General features: G+C 37.2%; 2 protein-coding genes across 2 annotated transcripts in view; both read right to left on the bottom strand.

Moving 5' to 3' along the window:
* Nucleotides 1-59: 59 nt before the first annotated feature.
* LOC6582076 (eukaryotic translation initiation factor 4E1) lies at nucleotides 60-1,387 on the bottom strand. Its single transcript, XM_002007753.4, has 4 exons — nucleotides 878-1,387; nucleotides 736-810; nucleotides 488-675; nucleotides 60-434 (listed from the first exon to the last, which is right to left on the bottom strand). The coding sequence occupies exons 1-4, from the start codon at nucleotides 1,168-1,170 to the stop codon at nucleotides 274-276; spliced, it is 717 nt and encodes a 238-aa protein (XP_002007789.1). The 5' UTR covers nucleotides 1,171-1,387; the 3' UTR covers nucleotides 60-273.
* Nucleotides 1,388-1,865: 478 nt separating this feature from the next.
* The window catches only part of LOC6582075 (homeobox protein 5), a 33,816-nt gene continuing 12,793 nt past the window's right edge, over nucleotides 1,866-22,888 (bottom strand). Inside the window, exons 2-4 of the mRNA XM_002007752.4 lie at nucleotides 10,059-10,217; nucleotides 3,083-3,510; nucleotides 1,866-3,018 (exon numbers count right to left, since the gene is read on the bottom strand). Coding sequence (XP_002007788.2) covers nucleotides 2,139-3,018; nucleotides 3,083-3,510; nucleotides 10,059-10,217 — 1,467 coding nt within the window. The 3' untranslated portion in view covers nucleotides 1,866-2,138. The remainder of the gene's footprint in view (nucleotides 3,019-3,082; nucleotides 3,511-10,058; nucleotides 10,218-22,888) is intronic.

Below are 22,888 nucleotides of genomic sequence, written 5' to 3'. Positions count from 1 at the left end.
ACAACAAATCGAATTTATTGTGTATTCTGAATGGAGGGGGGTAAAGGGAAAGTCTTAAGTTTCCTTTTATAATCTGCAGCGAACAATCATTTTTATTATCAATTATAAATAAGATACGGTAATTTTTTTTTAATAGGCTAGCTGAATTTCTTGCTGGAATTTCAAAATACAATTTGGGTCAAAAATATATCCAATTAGGTTCTTATACTAATGAGCACTTATACTACGCTAGTCTAATATGCTGAACATACGTTATTATAGAATTTATAATCGTTATAGACTATATACAGATCTGACTCCAGAATTTATTTTTGACATCGCATCCGAGTGCAGCTGGTATTGCAAGTTGTGCGATTGTAGGTGTAATAAGGTTTTCAACTTAAAACCAATCTCTAGAACGGCCAGCTCGTTGGTTCCATTGGCCGTCCAAACAGCTGCAAAAATAGGAATTTTAACTGATTTTACTGTAGATATACATTTTACTTACATATCTTATTGCTTTTCGCACGTATGTTAACTACAGCACCACAAATTTCACTAGCATATTCAAAAGACTCGCCCACCATCATTAACAGTATATCCAACCAGATGCGATCCAGGGCATACTTCGAACTCTTGCCGACAGTGAAGAGCCAGCGTCCGCCCTTTATGTTAGCTTCATCCTCCCACATTGGTCTGCAGATCAGAGATAGTGCTAAGATTTTAGAATATGACAAAGAACTACGCTTAACTTACTGAATGCCATGTTTAAACATATAATAATCGCTGCCAATCTTAAGCTCTGATGGTGTTTTGATAGTATAGTATAATCTGAAAGATTCACAGCTCTTACAATCTATATAGAGTTAGTAAAATTTTCAGATGGAGAGCGACGTACCCCCAAAATGTTTCAATGCTATCTATTTGAGTGATTTCATTGAGCATGTCCTTCCAGTGTTTGGTGCGATCGTTCTCTAGGTACCATAGTGTCCAGACATGCTCTAGCGGATGTTTGTATTCGATTTTATACGTCTGTTCACTCTGCTCCCCGGGCATATTTTCCAGCTCATGGTCTCTTTCCTTTAGCAGCTCCTGTTTCTCGTTAAGGATCGATTGTTCCAAGCGACTCTGCAGAAATTTATTTGGCTCAAAGACCGATGGTTCAAACGGTTGCATTTGGGCGCTGGCCATCCTAATTGATATTGTTTTTAGATAACACCCCTCTACTCCGTTGAAAGAGTAGCAAATAATCAACGATATGTATATTAGCGATGAGTGCGATTGCCGGAATATTGCGGAAATACCGAAAAGTTTTGAGCGAAACGTAACGTGCCGAAATGAGGAATTCTAACGATTAGAAAGAATGCAGATTGAAACCAAATAGTTGACAACAAATGCCAAGCAAATGCTACAGCTACTCAACCTGAGGTCAAAGCCTGCTGCTTTATTGTCCAGTGTTCACTTGCATATAATTAATAATTTAAAAATTTCAATTGGAACAAAACTCAATTTCAAAAGCTTGTCAAATGTAAAAACCTATTATAAAATCTCCTTGTGCTTTACTTTCGCCTACTACTAGTCATTGTCATTGACTCTGTCTAGTGTTGAGCAGCGAGAAATTAGTGTCCGACAAGCTGACTATGAAGAAAATTGAGAGCGAGCGAGATGACACTATTGCTAGCTGCAGCAGAGTGTGGCTGGAACTGTAAGCTAAGCTATCAGCAGAGTAGGTAGTTAAAAGGAGAGCGAGAGAGTCTGTTATTCATTCATGTTATTCATTATATTGGCTTAACATAGTAACAGAATTTCGCCGCGCTGTTGAGCAGAGTCTTTTACATTCTCTCCGAGCGGCCTTATGCTTTTCTCATTCATTTCAAATACTTTTGTAGCTTTAGTTTTATGTTTATTTTTAGCTGCAAGTTATATAAATACTGCAAAACTTAAGTTAAAACTTTACAAGAAATTAAATTTAAAAATGCGAAGTTTGTAATGATAAGAAACTGAAACTAAATACATTTTTAAAACATTAACATTACTAGAATAAAGTACACAAATTTTAAACATTAAGGAACGGCTACAAACTAAACGAGAGGCACTAGCGAAAGGGGAAAACAATAACTAAAACTTAATTTTATGTGAGGGTACGAAATGCGTGTAGCCTAGACCCAGAGCACAGCGGCTGCATCCTCATTGGATAGCGTTGAGAAGCGCTGATATCGATTCGCATTACGATAGGTCTTCGCGGGCGATTGACAGTTCAAGGTGCTGCTGCTGCTGCTACTAGGCGAGTGTTGGGGCTGCAGTGGCACGCCCACCCCGTTCAGCGCCGATTTGAGCGTCGAGTTGCGACTCTCTGTGGAGAGCGAGAGACGGCAGCTGTTGCCACCTATCAAGGTGGAGCTGAGTGGCAGACCCACATCATGGAACGAGCTAATCGAGCTGAAGCCGCTCTCATCCTCTGTGCTGGAGCCATTGTGCTGATTGCTCGTGACAGTCGTTGGGCTCTGCTTGCTCGTGCTGCTGGCTGTGTGGTTCTCTTCATCGGTTTCTATTTTCGACGAGGACGAGGCCGTCGAGGAGATGGTGGAATGCACAGAGCTGTCGGTAGAGCTACGCAGCGATAGTCGAGAATCTCGCATGGTATTGGCGCGCAAGAAGAGCAGCTCAGGGCTAACAGCAGAGGAAGTGGTGCTGCTGGTGGGGCTGTTGTTGTTATTGGTGGCGGTGGTGGTGTTGTTTGTCGTGGTGGTGGTGTTGTTGTTGTTGTTGTCAGCCGGTGCATCCAGGCTAGTCGAGTTATGCAACGGCGTCGCCATCAGCGTCAACGCAGCGTTGCTCTTCTGGCTCTGATTTCTGAGTCTCTGGCCCGCAGCTGCGCCGTGTGGCAGCATCGTGAGATCTGGCTGCTGCTGCGATGTGTGCAACAGATTGCGTATGGTGCGCGCCAGACGAAATGCCTCCTGGTTGAGCTTCTCCTCGGCCGCCTCGGGCGAAGACAAACGCGACTTGCAGCCGCCCAGCTTCTTGGGTGAGCGACGCCTGTTGGAGGAGACAGTTTGATTAATGAATATTCAGCTCACTGAAGTCACATTCGCTCTCTTACCAGGTAAAGTCCTTGAAGGCATTGTAGCTGCCGGCGGGCGCAATGCTCTCGTAGCCGTGCTCCTCGTTCATCGTCAGCATCGATTTGTTTAGCATCAAATTTGTGCTGCTGCGCGCGCGCATATACGAGGCAGAGTGCGTGGCTGAGGCAGCGGTGCCGTTGCAGTTGCTGCCGCCGGTTGCATCCACATGGCAGCCATTCGGATCGCTCTGCACGCCCTGCACATGATGCAGACTCTTTGAGCGCGAGATTTGCTCCCCCAAGCCGCCCAAACTGTGTCGATTCGCCAGCTGTTGGCGTTGCTGCTGCTGTTGTTGTTGTTGCTGCTGCTGCTGCTGCTGTTGTTGCTGTTGCAGCTGCTGATAGCGCTCAAAGAAGCGAGCAACCTCCTCCATGACAGCACGATACATTTCACAATTGGTTTCGGTCTAAAAGGGGCAGAGCAAAATAGTTAGTATGATCATATTTCAACAGGTATATACAGAACATATGCTTAACTTATATATTTATGACAGTTAACAGGAATTATAGCAGATAGCTAACTGACCTAAATGGGTTTTCATTGTCGCAGATCGAACTTAAGTTTGTTGGATTACAGAGAAATTGCTTATAAATCTTAAAAGTGTAGGTGAAGCTGATCAACAGAGAGAATCCATATAAGTTCAAAAACAAATGTTCAATCAGATTGCAGTTAGTTATAAGCGATTTCTAATTTAATCAAGCACCTATACTAAACAGCATAATTTCGAAAAGAAAAGTAGTAAAGAATGATATCAATTTCAATATCAAACATCATTTGAGCGATTTACATATTATTAAGGTAGAAAAATATGTAAATCATTGAAAATTATGTGCGCTCTCATAAATTATACCTTTCATTTCTACCAATCTCATTCAAATCAACAGACGAGCCAATTCCGAGCTCGAAATCTGTCAACTCTAAAGACCTTTTAAAATGTTATTGATAATAATCAAATATTTAATGTGGACTGATGTGAAGAATGGAATCGGGTTTTCAATGACAATCAATAGAAGATTTAGAGGTGTATCAAAATAAATATATATAATTTATTCCCATTTAAGAATATATATCCACTTTCAATTTCAATTCCAAAAAAATCTCCGCTTCCATTACGTAACTCCCAGACACTTAAAATTCTATTATTGTTAATCTAACTCTGACTCTTTACACCCATTATTGGCATGCCTCACTTACTCAGACTTCTGAGAATTGCATAGAACAGCAGTATTTATCATAAATTTAAGTAAATGCAACTAGTTATTAAGTCAATTTGGCCACGGTTATACCTATAATTCGCAGCATGAATAATCGCTGGATTATGCAATGATACAATCGAGCTCTAAACGTTTTGGCCATTGTCTTTGCCATTGTACATATAAACGACGCCCTGTCTGGTATTCTTAGGTCATACAGCTCGGCTGTTCCGTTCCAGTCGTCTCTTTGTCTCTCTTCTATACATTTAATTTTACGCTTCGTCTGCTCCTATTTGAAATTCATTTGCAGCAATTTGTTATGTTAATTATCTTAAGTAACTTGGCATGCAAATTTGAATAGACATGTTTCTTTTTTGTTAACTTTTCTTTGTTTCTTGAGTTCGAAATTCTGTTAATGATAATTTAAAGCGCGCTCTCTGAATTCAAATTTCGTTTCATTTGTTTGTTTTGCTTTTCTTTCTAACTGTATCCACCAATGCACCCATAACTCTTCAGATTGGAGTTTTTCACTTTTTCATTCACCTCTGTGGCCGGGGACAAGGTCGTTGCCACAGTAAACTCTCTATTTAATGAATTTATGATCATCGATATTTATCTATAAGCAATTTATAGATTATGTTAATTTTCCATCTATCAGAGATCGTTGCATTTGTCGAGCAATCCCCTTCCACCTCTTGCATTCCGCCCGTTTCACAACTTTCACTCGTACAAAAATTTGACTTCAATTTCAGTTCAACTTTGTTTCTGTGTTTCTGTTTCGGTTTTTCTCTCCTGCTTTGGGGTCTTTAGGCCAGTTGGTTGGCCAAGAAATTTGCCTAGCCTAATTAAGAGGCAGGCACACAGCTGCCAAATTGGCAACACTCAAAGTGTCAAAGATGCCACCTGATCAGAAAAGGCAGCAGCTGCGGCTGGGCCACACCCACTTGCTGCATGCCACATGGCCAAAATGAGTTTCACACGACGCCCAAATGAGGCAAAAGCTCAACAACAACAAAAAAAGAAGCCAAAACTAAAAACAAATGTTGGCAATGCAATTTGGCAGCAAGCGATTTTAGCCAACGTTTTGTTGTTGGTCTTTTTGCTTTTGGCCAGCCTGCTGATTACGTAAACTACAAAATGTTTGTTGCTGCTGTTGCTGCTGCTATTGCGGTTGTTGATAATGCTGCTGTTGTTGTTGTTGTCCGTTTGGCAGCAGCAGCAACAGCAGCAGCAGCAGCAATTGCCGTTTAGCGTTTTCCTGCTGCGTGTTTATTGGTTTGAAGATGGGAATTACAAGTGCCAAAAGCCCACACATACACACTGAAGCACATCTAATAGGCACACACACATACTCACACCTAGCTTTGTGCAAGATTTATGCAATTGCGCAAAACAACAGGTTTAAGTACGCCATTTAGGATTCCAAATGTTTTTTAAGTAGATTAATTATGTTGTACTTATAGCATATAAGTATAAGTATACTTATAGCATATATATATATATAGCATATGAATATGTATAATATACATATATTATATACATATATGAATTACTAATATATAGGGAAAGTTGTAAATGCTAATTGAATTGGTTCTTCTATGATGTTCTCATACTCAAATTTAATACAGTTACATTTTTATGCTCGCTCAGAGAAAGAGTATATTGATTCTCTGCAAATCAACCTAAATTGCCGATTATGCATATCGATATAGATTTTTATTTATAATATAGCCACCTGTACATACAAATATGCATACATATGTATATGCTCGCCTTTATCTTGGAAGAGCATCAAATGTATCATGCTCATGATCAATTCTGTTCCATTCCTCTTTGCCGTTCCGTTTCTACGCACCTGACACAGCTCTCAGCTCAGCTCAGAGCTCTGTTGAAGTGAGAGAAGTGCAGTACTTAAGTAATATTTGAGTGGCGCCTGGAAGCTGAATGTGTGTGTGTGTGTGTGTGACTATTTGTAGATAAAAGCACGATCACAATTCAACAATTCACAGTCGGGGACAAGAGGGCATTAGAATTAGGTCGTGCTGTAAATTCCAATGCCATGAAGCGCTCATAGCAAAGGTAAACAATATAGAATCTCATAAGTTTACTAAACAAACATATATAAAACAAATACATTTTTTCTCATATACATAGACCCAATAGGGTATTGATAAATTATTAAACCTAATATTTTGCACAGTACATCATCTGACATTTTATTATATTTTATGTAATACAGTCGAGTCCCGTTAATTCGAAATGGCAAGCGAACAAGTCTTTTTTTTCGATTTAAACAATTATGGAGAATTATTGAGAACGATTTTTTTTTTCAAGGGGATACATATTTTTTCAATTTATCGCGATTTTCACAGTTTCGAGACTCGACTGTATTTTATTATAAGTATTTTTCTGTATTTTATATGACAAATTTTAAAATATTTTATTATTCTAATTTATGCATCCTTATATGATAATTATTTTATTCATATATATTATAATCATTTTATTTATATATTTTATAATTATTTTAATTTTATATTTTATAATTATTTTACTTTTATATTTTATTTATATTTATTTATATTTATATTTTATTTATTTATTTTATTTATATATTTTATATCTTTATTTATTTATATTTGATTTTTATCACTGTCACATTTAATATAACACGTAGAGACATAATCGATCAACCTGCCCTTGCAATAAAATGTCATAGATTCTGAATTCTTACTAAGCCCAACAAGTTTTGAAATGCAAAAGAATTTTTCATTTGAGTGCACCATTTTCCATTCATAGAGTTGCCTATGATAGACACCGTCTATGGCATTGCTGCAGCAATAGAAAAGAATTTGCAGCATGTGGCAGCTATTTAGCAGCAGCAATAACTCAGCCAGTTCTCCATAACCAGTCAAGGCAGAGTCTGCTTCAAGATTGTGAAAGTGTTGTTGTTGTTGTTGTTGCTGTTGCTGTTAGATAGTGCTTATGGCTTGTTTAAAGCACATTTGACAGGCTTAACGAATTGAGCTCGGTACACATTGTGGTTCTGTCTTTTTTGGTCACTTCCTGCCCACAAACACACACACGCGCAGGCAGAGTGAGTGAGAGTGAGGGAAAACTGTGCGCATAAATTAAAGTTCCTGCCTTCAATCAATCGATGCCATCAATCACAGCGGCTCAGGGATTGAGACTCGATGTCTGTGCGCCTCTCACAGCGCGAGCAGCGGCCCACGCTTCATTTCCCTGATTTGTTTGCTGTTTAATAAAGTTGTAGCCGACGTTGTTGTTGTTGTTGTAATTTTTTGCCGGTTGCTGCTGCTGACCGCCTTTAGCTGCAACATAACCCAGTTTTGCCTCGTTTTATTTTATTTCATTTCTTTTTTTTTTTTGTTGCGTCTTGTCTTAAGTTTTCCGGCGGCATTCCAAGCGCCTTCGAGTGCTCCGAGAAAGAAGTGTGGAAAATATTTATCACTGATTAGATTGCAATTTGCTGCTGCTGCTGCTGCTGCTGACGGCTTTCCAAGCAGCAACCATCAGGCGCATTTCAAGGCGCATTAAATCAAAATGAAAGCGTAAATATTGTTGTAAGTTGATGAATTAAAAAGAATCTGAAATCAGTTTGTCGACTGCAAGTGTTGCGATGTGTGTAAACAGCGCGCGCCATCTGCCATAGAAGTCGAAAGCTGAAGGTCAGCATGGTTCAAATATGGTTTGGAAATTCAATTGAAGCAACAACAGGAGAAGAAGAAGAAGAAGAAGAAGAAGCAGCAGCAATAACTGCGTATTGAGCACAAGCTACGCTTAACTATTAACCAGGTTAGTTTGAAATGCGACCCAAATACTTAGGAGTTCTCTTGTCTTCCAAATACGAAGCGGTTCAATTAGTTACGCACAAGTTGGGTGGGCAAAAAAAAGAGCAAAACTTATTAATGGATGCATGAATGATTGCTATGGATTTTGAGCGATATACATATATATAATTTGGTATATTGTTTGACTGTTTAGATGAAACAACTGAGCAAAAATTCAATATATGATCTTTAATTAATTATAAATGAATCCCAAAATTATCTTATTTACCTTGTTTTAAGAATTTGAAGAAGTAGGGATAATATCTTATACAAATTCATAATATCATAATAAATTAATAAGAATCCATAATCTATGATATAAAAGAGGAGCAGGATTTGTTATTTATTAGTATCTTAAAATAGCATATGTAATATATATAAATATATAATACTGTGGTATTTTAAAATACTAATAAATAATAAATCCTGCTCTACTTGTATATCAAAGATTATTGATATTATATTTATATGCTTTGGCAAGACACTTGACTGAATTATCAATAACTTCAATTAGAGCGACATTTGATTGTATTATGAATTTTCTAGAGCAATTTGTGCTCTCAACATGTTCTACATTTAGAATAAAGAAAGAATAAAAACCTTACTTTTGCTCCCAGAGAGAACCAGACACAAGTTGCGAATCAATGAATAATACTCTACATTTTACTTCAGTCTCTTAAGAGTTTCTCCGTTTCAGCCTAGTCAAGGTTGTTCAATAATGAATGTAACTTTACAGAAATGAAGATTTTCCATTACTTGTGTTATATAATCTACATTAACTCAGTTGATATTTCTTCATACTAAATTTCTAGTCTACTCCCCAAAGGCATTCGCTTTTACAGATTCTTCAAATATCTCATAAATCGAAGTATTCCCATTATTAGCTCCGCTTTAGGCATATTTTTACCAGCAGCAGCTGCACTCTTCGCGTCTGTTACAACTATTTTTCCTCAATAATTTTAAGTTGAAGTCTTTGTTAAAAAATCTTGAACATTTTTATCTGATTGGCAGCACAGTAGGCTGGCATTTAAATGTTATACTTGTCCATCAGCAGTCAATAAAAGATAAAGTCGCCATCTCTCTGTCTTTACCTCTCTCTCTTTCTCTCTCTAGAATCTTTTGTTTGAGGAAATATAAAATTAATGCCGCAAGTTTTCAGCCATTGAGGAAATGGCCAAAAGACAATGAGACGCCAAACAGAATGGAAATAAAGAGACGAGAAGCAAAGAACTGAGCTGAACAAAGTGGAGAATATAGAATCGAGTGGTGCTGGCGACCACCAGGCCGGCCGGTCTATAATTAAGCGTTAAAAAGAATGTGCCGCCTAATTGTGGATGTGGCTGGACGTGGCCCTAGCACGCAGCCGAAGCCGGACAGCAAAAGCATAATAAAAAAATAACAGAAATCAAGGAAATGTGACGATGAGATACAAAGAAAAACGAACAAAGGCCACTTAGCATGAGTAGATGGGTAACAGAGAGTGAGAGAGGGAAGGGGAGAGGCAGGCGGAGTTGTGTTTATTAAGTGTGGCCGCAGACACAGACTCTATTTCTCTCTCCCTCTCTTTATCTATAATTATAAGCGTGAGAATATATTGTAAGCAATGTAAGAGAGAGAGAGAGAGAGAGAGGGAGGGAGGGAGGGAGGCGCACACATGTCTTAAAAGTCAAGGGAAACAGGTTGAAGTCCAAGCTATGTAGAGCAGCAGCATGGGAGGAGTAAGGAGCGGGGCAGGGGGCAGAGCCAGGGCGGCGGGGGAGTAGGGCTATGAACACCCGCTTGCATAGCGAACAACAAGCCAAAGTGAGCGCTGAAGTCACGTTTTCTGTGTCGCCGAGTCTAGACTCTTGTAGAGCGCTTCGATTCTAATGTGAAGTTTGTGTCTTAAGTCTTTTGTTATAGTCACTCACCTGCTTCAATTGCCATTGCAATGTGTCCACCTGATTTTGCAATATGACAGCCTCGACATTTAACGCTGGCTCAGCTGCTGCCGTCACTGTTGCTGCTGCTTGCTGTGGCAAGTTGTTGCTGTTGCTGTTGTTGTTGGGTGCAGCAACATGACTGGCATCCTGCAAATGTTGTAAACAGAAAAAAAAAAAAAATGAATAAATGAAATGAGTGCAAAAAAGACAACTGAAATACGCGTTAAATTAGCTAAAGCTTTTGCCATCTCAAAAATGTTGTCGCGCCGTTTGGCAATTTGAGCGACGCGACGCGACGCGACGACGCAGGCGGCGTCTGGGTGGGCTGGCAAGCATGCCACATGTGGCAGCCAGTTTCGCATTCGCCAGACCAAAAGCGGAAAATGTGCAATAAAATAGCAGCAGCAACAACAACAATAACAACAACAACTGTTTGTACAATTAATTAGAGAAATTGTTTCACAATGTTTTTTCCACAATTTTCCATTTTTTTTATATGTTTACTTTTCTGCATTATACATTTATATATTTATTTTCACACCAAATTATAAAAAACAAAAAAGCGAAAAATTGTACGCTATAAATTTCTGGTATACTTAACATTTTTTACATTTAGTCAAGCGAGGCTTTTTATTAGATTTGTGGTTGTTTTTGTTGTTGTTGTTGTTGTTGTTGTTATCTGTCTGCCAGAACTCGTTTGTCAGTTATGCACCATGTTTTTCAGTTTTTCATATAACCACATTTTTCTATATATATATTACATGTATATAGTTTTTGGCTTTATTTTTTATGCGTCTGGTTTACTTTTTCTTTCTTTTTCTTTTTTTAACGTCATTTTTTCAAAGACTTTGACCCAAAATACAAACAGAAAATTAGAAAATTAAAAATTAAGTGATGAAACTAGGACTAGTTCAGCTAAGCTGAAAAACAATAATGGAAATGTTGCTGAAAATATAGATAATAACTTATACATATATTCACAAAGTCTATCTGTATATTACATCCATTTTCCCATATCTATTTAATCTATAACATTTATACAGCTCATATGGAAAGTTAACTTTAATTTACGAATTGAATTCACATTGTTTTATTTTCGTTTTGTTTAAACTACAAATTGAGTTTTGCTTATGCAATCTGCATTGATTGCTGCAAATTTTACAATGCTGCGGTTAGCATTTGTGGTCTATACGCCACGCCCAGCGCCCACTCTCTCGCTTGCTCTCTCTCTCTCTCTCTCTCTGCAAACAAACCACAAGTTGAACGCTTATTAATTAAGATTTTAATATGAATTATCGGTTTGTGGCTTTTGCTATGGTCAACATTTGCATAAACTAATTAAACGATATATATAATAATATGAAATATATATAAAACTCTTATTTATGGCCAGGCAGGCGGCACATGAAAGACAGAGGCAAAAAGAGCGATAGAGAGGGAGGGAGGGAGAGAGACAGAGAGAGAGAGAGAATGAAAAAGATACTTTAAAGACGGTTATCAACTCTTTAATGTGTTTCATTTAAGAAACAAATACTTAGATATTCATTAACAAATTATTTACTAATTCACATATGAACCATAAATTCTTAAAGTTATAAGAAATATACTAAACTTTAATTTTTTTTTTATTTATTATTTGTAAACCATTTTCTTAATATATATTTCTTTATATATATTTAGCTAAAATTCTAATGAATATCATCAATGAAATTTAGCCATTACTCGCGCCATAAAAAAGAGAGATGTTCAAAAAACTGCATGACAAAGCTTCTTTAAGTCAACTCTATGTAAAGTTTGTATAAAACGTTTATCATACAAACTTGGAAGTTTAATAAGAGTTTTGCTAATATTGCTCAACTCCAAAAATGTGAGCAAAAAACTGGCTAGACTACTTAAAGCCAAAGCATAATTTTGTGTATACAATTTTGAAAGCTTTTTAAAGCATTTTTGTATGTTTAATTCCTTCAACCCTTCAACTGTTTCCCTATGCATATTTAATTTATATAATGCATTATTCTGCCTTATTATTATTTTTGTAAATATTTTTTTATAGTTCTGCTTATGCTAAAGCTATTTTTTAGCCATTTTTTCATTTAAAAAATTGCATGCAACACAGTTGCATTATTATTATGCTAATGGAGCAGCTATTAAAGAGTTGATGTGCATTATATAAATTCAATTTAGCTGCGGCTCGTGTGATGCTTTTAAGAGTTTATTTCCCAAAGTTAATTAAATTTTGTTTAGACACATTTTAATCAAGAGATTAAATTGCTGCTGCAGCTGTAAACTAATCTGCATGTAGTTGAGTTACTTCCCCGGATTCTAGCTACTTCATCTCATTATTCTTTTCCTCTCTCTCTCTCTCTCTCTCTCTCTCTCTCTTTCTGTCTGTCCTTCCATGTAGCTCGCATCAAAATCTAATTAAAATGCGCGTTACAATTCGCACAAATAGAAGTCGACCTCATTTCAAATGGCTTTGGCATGCAAATTTGCCAACAAATGTCAATTGCTGGTGCTGCTGCTGCCAACAACAACAACAACGAAATAACAGTGAGTTAGTGGCAAGTGGCAAGTGGCTGTTGCTGTTGCACTGGCTGCCGCATCAATGTGCTGCTGTGCAATGAAACCTCAGCAAAGCAGCTACCAAAGAAATCTACATTTTAAATCAGCGCCAAACAACAACAGCAGCAGCAACAACAACAACAATAAACAATTCCATGCTCCAGTAATTTTTTGTTGCCTGGCCAACAACAACAACAACAAGGGCTTACCCACATGTGGCACAGTGAAGATTCCCAGGCACAGATGCGGCTCCATTACCAACTTGTTATTTAAATTGTTTTGCACTAAAATCTGCCATATATGAGAGAGAGAAAGAGAGAGAGAGAGAGAGAGAGAGAGAGAGAAAGAGAGCGAATCAGACAGTCAGCGGGGGTGCTAAAACAGTCAAGTAGCTCAAATGAGAAAAAAAGGGCCAAACAACAAGAAAAGTTTAGAGCGAGAAGCTGCTAAGGCAGGTTGGGTTCTGCCTGTTGTTGTTATATCATGATGATGAAGTTAAATGATGTTGATTAAACATCTGTGTGCACATTGAAGTTGTCGTTGTTGTTGCTGGGCCAACAGCTAGAGATAGAGGCCAAACAGGAAGTTGTCTGCAGCAACAGCAGCAGCAGTTGGCAAAGGGAAAAATGTAGAGTTTTTATTTTAATTTAAATTAACTGAAACTGGAGCAGCTAGACATGTATATAATCTATAAACGAGCATATATATGCATATATATATGTATTTACATATAACTGTGTGAGCCAACTGAATAATTGACAAACTGACAGACTGACAGACTGACTGACGACATATGTATGTGTTGAATAGCTGCAGAGAAGATGGATGGAGTGGAAGTAAAAAGAGGAGGGGAGGAGAGGACTGAATGGAAGTAGAAGAATTAGAAAGAGTAATGGGATGGCGAATAAGAGGAGATGGAGCAGAAGGACTAAGATGTTGATTAGGAGTCGAAGGAACAGTGTGCAGAATGAGCAGGGTAAGAAGGGGCACTATAAAGGAAGGAAGCAGTAAGAAAAAAATAAGGAGCAGGAGGATATTAGGAGTACATACTGATTGGAGGATCTGGGAATAGAAGTGGAGTGAAGAAATTAGAGTTGAATATTCATATTGAATAGAGATTTAAATTAAAGATGAGCTAGAAATAGGAGTACAATCTGAAAGGGAAACTCAATAGAATTGGCAGAATATAAGAAGTAGCTGGAGTAAGAATGGAAAAAAGTAGGCAAACACAAAATGAAGAGGAAGAAAATGTAGCAGTAAAATGTGACAGAATTGGGAAAAGCGAAAAAGAAGAAAATCAAGGAATTGAAATGAAAATAAGAAGAATAAAAGTAGAACAAAGATAAATATTAGAGCAGCAGAAGTTGGAACACGTCGAATAAACCGAGAAAAGTAAGAGTAAAACTGGCAGTAGAAATAACTTTCAACAGAGAAATAACATTTTCTATACATTCAACATCTACAGACGAAACTCCTACATTAGCAGCGATCACCTTAAAATGCCAATTCGTTTCGCTTGCAACACATTTCAAGCAGAGCTGCAAATGATGGGGCTTGCACAATGCGCATAGGCTTAAATATAGAGTGTAGCATATCGTATATGGCATATCTAAAGCCATGCTTAAATACGCTTTGTTTCAGCAACTTGTGCGACTTGAAAACTTAAAGGCCACAAAAGACTTGACCAACAGCTGGGCAGCAATTCAAATTGATGTCATTACAATTATGCACACTCTGAAATGGAATGGAATGAAAGGAAAAATAACAAACTGTACTACTAAATGCCGCCCACACAGGCAAACCGAGCTATAAAGTTTTGAAATTTTGCAGTTTGTGGGGGGAGCAGCTCAAAAGAGATGTTGTTACATTATCATTAGAGTAAAATCTGCATTTGGCACAACTTTCTCACATGAGTGACCACAACAACAACAGCAACAACAACAACAACAATAACATTGACAACATTGACAACTAACTTGAAACTTCAATTGTTTGTCCGGCATTTGTTTTCGCAATCAACTCGTACAATCTCGTAAAAACTGATTGCTGTTTATTATTGAGCATAATTGCATAGCATTATTATTATTAATATTATTGCTATTAGTATTATTATTATTACTTTTACTATTATTATAATTGTCGCTCTTATAATCGCTGTGATGAATGGCAAACTTGTCTTTGAGTCAGAAATTACGCATACGCCACGTTGTCTCCGCATAATTATTATTGCCATTAGCACTTCGTTTCATTTGACATCGTGTGTATGTGTGTGAGTGTGTGTGTGCAGCAAAGACACAAACTGCTGCACAGCTGAAATGCACGCGCTGCGAAGCGGAACGCATTTCGATATCCGTCAGAGAGCAGCTACTATATAGTTAAATATATGAATATATCGGTATACAAGCAATTGGCAACAGCTTCTTTGCCCCTTTTCTTTTGTCAACACATTGGCTGACCTTCAGTAGGCAACGCTTTGTTGATTAACTAGCCAGCTTCAATCACTCAATCACCCAATCTGTCAATCTGTCTCTCTAGCAAAAGCATCTCAAATACACCTGCCAGCTCTATCGCCTTCTCTTTTTCATGGGCAATCGTATTGACAGTTAGTTGTCCGCTTTGTTAAACAGGAAATGGAAGAGCAGGGAATGATAGAGAGAGGGAGAGCGAGGGAGAGAGAGAGGGCGTGAGTAGCTTGGGGCATAAATGTCATTTGGCGCCCTAATGGCTGTCCAACGGTTTATTGTGCATTATTGTCGGGGGTGCGGCTGCTGCCTGTCGGCCTTTTGTTGTGTTCAACTTTACGCACAATCAATTTCAATTGTTGTTCGCTTGTTTAATTAAATGTAAAACACGCTCACCAATCGTTCAATATATACGGTGGTAAATACACTAACTAGTGGGTGGATGATATAGATTACGAGACTTGCATATAAAGGAATTTTAACAGTTCTCTGTTATAGATTGACAGCAACTGTTATTGTTGCTGTTGCTAACATTCTTGTCGTTAACACGTAACTGTTAAGTTGATTTCTGTAATATTTAACTCGTCTAAAGTCAACATATACTTTATATAGACTATTTTAGACTTGAATATATATATATAATAAATGTTACATAATTCTATAATGAGTACACATTATATTCATTTTTTCTTGTCCTATATTACCTATCGTTATATATCACATTATATAACAATCTTCTATACATTTTCCATCTACTATTTATCTTTTACTGTTGCTTTTGCTGATTGATCAAATATTGTTGTCTTTTGCTATTATTTTGTTTCTCTTTCAAACTTCGACAATTGCATGCTGTCTCTTAAGATTTTTTTCCCCTTTTTGGCTTGTCCCAATTGAAATTTATTTTCTTTTTTTTATGTTTCTCAAGATTCAAGTAGCTTCAATTTGAATAGCGCCTGCGGCCAAAGACAACACTTCAAAAATGTTCGCAAGTTGTTTTTTATCTATATACATATCTTTTTGCAACTCACGCAAATGCCTTGATTACGCTCTAAATTGATTAATTTCGGTTGCTTTTTTTCAGTTTTTATGTCAGCGCAGAAAACTTTCAAAAAAAAAAAAATGTTCTGTGAATTTGAAATTTGAAAGCAGCGGCATTTAATTGAATTAATAGTTGCGAAATGCTTTAGCCATAGCCGGTTCTCGAGCGCACGTATTCGACTCGATGCTGGCATAGCCCGTGGCCAGGTTCTGGGACAGGGTTTTCGGGTCCACTTGGTTTGCCGCGTCATGGCAGTGCCAGCGAATCGCTTTGATGTTGATGTTCTCGTTTTCGCTTATGCTTCAATTACACCAACAACAAGAAAAAAATCAAAATGAATTTTATGCCAGGCATCGGACCTTTCCAAATTCAATTTGGAAAACGCTACGTAATTGCGGAGCAATTTAACCCGATTTAAACAGTTTCTTGTTTTTCCTTTTTACAGCTGCCCAACAGAACTGCACAGTTCTCTCGGTGATTGGCATATTCTGTCAGCCACTGGCAGGTGGGCAGTCAGCGTTTACCTGTTGAGCTGTTGGCTTTTCCAAAGCCAATGGCCTTCGCTGACCAAGCGAAGCGGACAGCCAGACGTGTGGGGAGTGCCTGTCATGCACGCAGAACGGAAATGCAAAGCACAAGAGACAAAACGCTGAACGGAACTTGAAAATTGTTTAGTAACAATTACATATACATAAATGTACATATATACATGCGCACATGCATAAATCTGTTGCTATCTCACTCTATTAAATGCCAACATAAAGAGACGCATAAAAGCTTCCGAGTGGCTCGGATTAAAAGTGCGCTTAATATTCGCTCAATTTGCGTCTCCCTTCATTACTTTACAGTTACACTTTACAGAGCTAAGAGCTCCAATTGGTTCTGATCTGATGCTCACCCAATATTCCGCTTTGATTTGCTCTCACTGCCCTTCTTTACATGAAATGTTAGTTAGCAGCAGCTGATGCTGCTATTCAATTCGCCGTGCTATCTCTCTCTCTCTCGCTCAGTCTTCCGCTCTTAAAATGAAGCTAATATGCGTTCAGTCAATGCGCTTTCAAGGTGAAAGTTTTTCCAACGCACAAACAAAAATCGTTATCGATGGAACAATGTTCTTTTTGTAATTGTTATGTAACTTTCGAGTGCTTCTTGCTGCGGTCGCTTGTCGTCTTTTATGCTCTCTTATAAAGCCATTAAATGCAAATTGAAATCAATAGTTATGCGACGTTTGGCGTCGTAAAACGTGCCAAGCGAGCGCTCAGGGCAGCGCACAGTAACTGTAACTGTAACTGAGTGACTGTGGAGTAGAGTGGAGTGGGTTGGTAGCTGCTGCTGTTACTGCTGTTGTTATGTACGCACACTTTTACAAGTTTCTGCTTTAAAGCGAAACAGTGCGCGCGAGTGGACGAGGAGGCGAGTGAAGAGAGTGTTGAGTGTTGCTCGTGCTGCCCGAGGCTCATTGGCTTTAACATTTGAGCCTTATTCTCATAAATTTATTTCACTTACTGCAAAGCACAGTTAGAATCGCACGACTGCGCGTCGCCTTGCTTTACCTCAGTTCAAATCGCACCGCCCCGCCCCTCACCGACCCCTTGGCGCACGTTCTTTTTAATTTTCTGATAACTACAAATAGGTTCGACACTCGTGCAGCAAATTTTTACCGCTGCTTTGCTTTGGGCAGCGAGCGACAGCAAGAGGGAGACAGCGAGACTATGTGTCTGTGTGCGTCTGAGAGAGGTGGCATGAAAAAATCCAAACATAAAGCGCGCCCTGCATACGAGATGAGCTCAGCGCCCCAACGCCGATGTCTGCTACCGATGACGACGCGAACAAAAGTTCTTTTTCTCTTGTTATTTTTTCCTCACTCACATTTTTAGATGGTTTCCTTTATGAGCAGGGGTATTACGACTTTGTTGCATAATGGGTAATTGAAGAAGACGTCCTAAAAGCCGTGAATTATGTGAGTTATAAGGTGTAGAAGAGTGTGTAAACATATACATACATATATAAGAGTGTCTCTATAAAGAGCTGAGATTAACTAGCCTAGGCGAACTTAACTTGAGGTAAATTGGTGAAACTTAATACAGCTGCCATGTTTTTGAAAAGACCCTATTATAAATTGAATTTTAAACAGTTATAATCCTTGCTGATATAAACTTATACTTACGACTTATAAATTTAATTCTTATTTAATTGAAATTATACTTTTATCTCTACTGATTCTTGTTCTTATACTCTGTGTTATATTTATTCATTGTAATATTTATACCCATAGTTATGTTTACATATATTAGTTCTTATATGTAATACTGATACTTATACTGACTCTTATACTAATGTGCTTTCGTAACTTTTACATCTACTTTTTTTGCATAACTTGCTTTTATAGTGAAGTTTCGATTAATACTCATTCTTATACCTATACCGAAACTTAGTCTTATGCTTCTGTTTTCACTTCTACTGACTCTCATTCTTTCTACCCACCTATTCCCTTACTCCTAAATCTACTTTTACTCATTCCTAGTCACTCTTATACTTTTAATTATACTTATATGCATATTTCTACTTAAACTCCTTCGTATACTATATATATACTTTTACTTTTACTTATACTTAGATACCTATGCTTATACTTGTCCGTTTCATCTATATTCATAATGCATTCTATTTTCAGTTAGAGCATTCCCTCTTCGTCTCCTCTATTTTCGCTCACGTATGTTTTTCATTTTTGCAATTTTTTCGCCTTCACTTTATTTTTCTCTTTTCATTTTTTTCTTTTTCTATTTTTTTGCACCTTTGCCGGCTTGTGTTTTGATTCTTCTGGGTCGTGTCGGCGTTGAGTTCGGTAGACTGATTTTATTTATGCGCCGCTTGTGGCAACCCCTCATAATTCAGTGTGTGAAGTAACATTAATTTGCCACGGACGCTGCAACCGACACCGACGCTTCGATGCCGACGTCGACGTCGACGTCAACTGCAGCTGAGTTTCTCTCTCGCTTGCAACTTGCAATTTAATTGGTTCACTTGGCTGACTACACATATAAAGCCATTGTATAGAATATCATCTAGTGGGTGGCTCTCCCTCTCTCTCTCTCTCTCTCTCTCTCCCTCTCTGCCTGGCTGCCACATGCATCCATTTATACTAATGTCAAGGATGTTGGAAAATTTGTTTACAAAAACTATAAACATTTTGCTAGAGCTATGCTCCCATGCTACATATAAATTATATGCATTCGCGTTTACAGCCCCGTTAGCATAAATTTTGTGAAATAAATCGCACATAAAGTCGAATGGCTGTGGAAATTGCTTTTAAAATGCTGAACGCGTCGTCGATTTGGAATCTTACATTTTATTTATAAAGCACACGCGATTTTATGTACATACATTAACATTATGTAGCCATGTATGTAGGTGTATATACATATATATACATATATCGCTCGCGATTTTCGACAGAATTCACTTTGAAGACGCAGCGGTTCAACGAACTTATCCTAATCAAAAATTCATTTACCAAAAGCAGAAAAAAAACCAGAGAAGACCTGAGCACAGCATTTTGATCGGTTTTTAGTTTGGCATCTTCACATAATACCAACAATGCCAGAAAGCTGAGAAATTGTATCGTTTCGTTTCGTTTTTTTGGATTTTATGACACTTCAAAAGACGGTAGAAGAAAGCCAATTTCAGTTTTCATATCTTACGGCCAAGCCCAGTTTTATCTTGCGAAATTTGGTAATACATTTGCGTGGTAGAAGCCAAAAGTTATGGAAATTTCTTTTTTCTGTTGTCTAAATCGGTTAAACTTTATCGTTAAGCTTAGTTCGCTGGCTTTATGAGTACTGATTCCCTATCTGAAATTTTGTGAAATTTTTAAATTATGACAGCTTAGTGGGTGAAAAGTTTGGTTTTGTATACCTTCAAACCATTTGAATTATAAATTATGTATGAACAGCTGCTCTTCATTGGGTATATCCTAGTCATTTACTATCCCTTTACTTGTATTTCTTTCCATATCTTTCTGACACATTCTTTACTTCTTTGGGTTCATAAAAGTTGTTTTTCTATTACTAAAAATATTATGCTTTTAGCTGATCTCATTTGGGTTTTATATAGACAGACATATTAAGCGTTGTTGGGGCTCTATCAAATCGTCGGCCTGTCTCTCTCTCTTTCTCTCTTCCTGTCTCTGTACACTTTAATATATCTTATATTTCTATCATTTTACTGCCTTTTCCACTTTACATTTTTTATTTACAAATAAAGCTTTCCGTTCTTTTACAACTCATTCTCTTTTCTTTTACTTCCTTTTCCTACTTTACGTATTAATTTATAAATTGAAATTGAATTGCTGTTCAAAGCAGGTAAAAAGCAGACGATTGTATCTATCAAGCATATAAAGTAATTTTTTTTTTTTTTTTTTTGATTAAGTAATGTTCTGGCTTGGTGTTAGGTCATTGCCCCCAATTTCTCTATCTCCCTTTTCCTTTCTGTTTCTCTTACTTTCACTTACTAAATCTGTTTCTCATTTCCATATTGTGTATAAAATCACAATTTAGAATTCTTAAGAGCATAGTGACTCGGTCCAGCTATATATTTCGCCACTAATACAATCTTAAAGGCTTTTTACCTTCTTCTACATTATCCTCAAACTATTTTTTTCTCTAAATCTAACAATTTAAGTCAACAGTGGCATATGTATATTACCCAATTTAATCTATAGTAAAAACACAAATCTCTCTCTCTCTCTCTCTCTCTCTCATATTAAATAAGTTTCTTAGCTCATCTCTTGACTCATTTCAAAACTCTTCATACCTACTTCATAGTCCGTTGATTCCCATCTCAAGCATGCAAAACTTTTGCTATTACGTCTATTCCAAACAAGCAACATTATGTTCTATTACTTTTAGCAATCTCCCTCTTCGCATCTATCCCATATTTCACAACTGATCCCATCTCGACTCTAAATTCTTTAGCCTTTGTCCATGGGTCATATGACCAAAGTTTCTTACACTCGTACACCATCTCATAATAACTAATGAGCATGCAGATGATCATTAAGCTGATGTTCATTAACCAAGTGCCTATTACTATATGCGATGATGGTTGGGCTGGCAAAAAGCAAGCACTATCATGCCGCAACTCCAAAAAAAAAAAGCACACACTTGCATAATAATTCTTTTTTATGTCTTTGCTCGCTTTTTGTTGATTGCAAAATAAAATATTATTATTTTTCTTTGATATATATATATATATATATGTTTTTGTTTATTTGTTATGTTTAGGTATATTCAAGCAACTAAAAGAGCTCTCTCTGTCTCTCCGATTCTCTATTTGTAGCGCTCGTCAGTTTTTATGCTTGAAAAATTGGGACAGCAATTTGCACGCTTTAAAGTTGAAACAGAGAATAGAAAAACGAAGTGAGAATCTGACCATAGGGCATAACTGGCTAAGTAATACTCTGAAAATGCTCTGAATGCGCAGAAACAGTCGAAATTCCTATTGGCTAAAGCCAATTCTTATTGGATGATTTAAAAATGATGGATCTATGGCACGAAGTGTTGGTAAAGCTATTTAATAAAACTAGTGACGCTACAATATTATTAAGTTATATAAACTTATATATTCCTAGCGATATTTTCATTCAGATTTCAGATTCATAGTCCAATCTAAGAGATATCTATTTCTAGATTGAGATAGATGTATAAATATATACAGATATTGCTAAGTAGAAGCATACATTTAATGAGATATATATATATATACCGATTCATAGGTAGATCGATAGAAGATAGATAGATACATATTGAAATGAGTAGTTAGTCAGATAGATACAGAGTTATTGATAGATTATATATGCACTTAAGAATGGCTGAGAATTTTAGTTTAAGTTTCTCACAAACCTATATACTCTATTTCCATTGGTGTAAACAGTGTATCTACAGCGACTATAAAACTGAATTAACAGTCAAAACAAAATCATGAAAAACACGGCGCGCACAATTTTTAAAAAATGTTTTTTTTTTTCTTTCCGATGATTCTAACGGAAGTCGTTGCTAATGTCTGTGACTTGTTGTTGTTGTTGTTGTTGTTGCTGCAACTCTTGGCCAGCTCTTGAGCTCTTGGGCGACTGGCTGCTGGCGCTGATGACCCATGCTAATTGGCTAATTGCGTTTAATTGCCTTTTAACACATATTTTCAAGTCATTTTGACTGTGTGTGTCGGTGTGTGTGTGTCAGTGTGTGCTTTAGTCGCTTTGCCTTGCAGCTGTAAAATTTTTTTTTATTTTTATTTAAATATTTATTTAATGCGTCCAGGCGGCGGCGGCGGCGGCTCATTAGCGCCAAGTTAAGACACCCACAACGCGATTTGTTGAGAATTAAGCCATAAGGCAGCAGCTGAGGTTCTCTTTGAAAGGGGAGTTTCCAGAGAGGTGAGGCCAGAGGCGTGTTATGAGTCAGCTTATTGCAGAAGAAAAAATTAAAATTTATGTGGAACAACAAAGCTTAGAGTATAATTTGCATAAGAGATTGCCTGGAATAAGGCGGATGGGGAAAAAATGGATTCAGATTTCAAATCTCTTGTTAATTGGCATTTTATGGAATATAATTTGGCTTGCATAAATATTTATAGATAAATCAAAACATATTTTTAAGCATGAAAACATTAAATAAAAGCTGAATTCTCAATGTTTTCTCTCTTAAACAAGATTTCTAGAAGCAGTCAAACTTGGTTAAGTAAATCTGTTCTATATGCGT

Source organism: Drosophila mojavensis, unplaced genomic scaffold (genome assembly GCF_018153725.1).
Source record: "Drosophila mojavensis isolate 15081-1352.22 unplaced genomic scaffold, ASM1815372v1 contig_74, whole genome shotgun sequence".
Classification (NCBI taxonomy): domain Eukaryota; kingdom Metazoa; phylum Arthropoda; class Insecta; order Diptera; family Drosophilidae; genus Drosophila; species Drosophila mojavensis.
The sequence above is the reverse complement of the archived record's forward strand: the minus strand, read 5'-3'. Positions and strand labels throughout refer to the sequence as shown.

Coding starts and splice junctions, on each gene's coding strand:
- LOC6582076 (XM_002007753.4), bottom strand. CDS start 1,170: ATGGCCAGCGCCCAAATGCAACCGTTTGAACCATCGGTCTTTGAGCCA. Junction 676..735: donor ATGTTTAAACATGGCATTCA/GTAAGTTAAGCG, acceptor TCTGATCTGCAG/ACCAATGTGGGAGGATGAAG. Junction 435..487: donor TGCGAAAAGCAATAAGATAT/GTAAGTAAAATG, acceptor CTATTTTTGCAG/CTGTTTGGACGGCCAATGGA.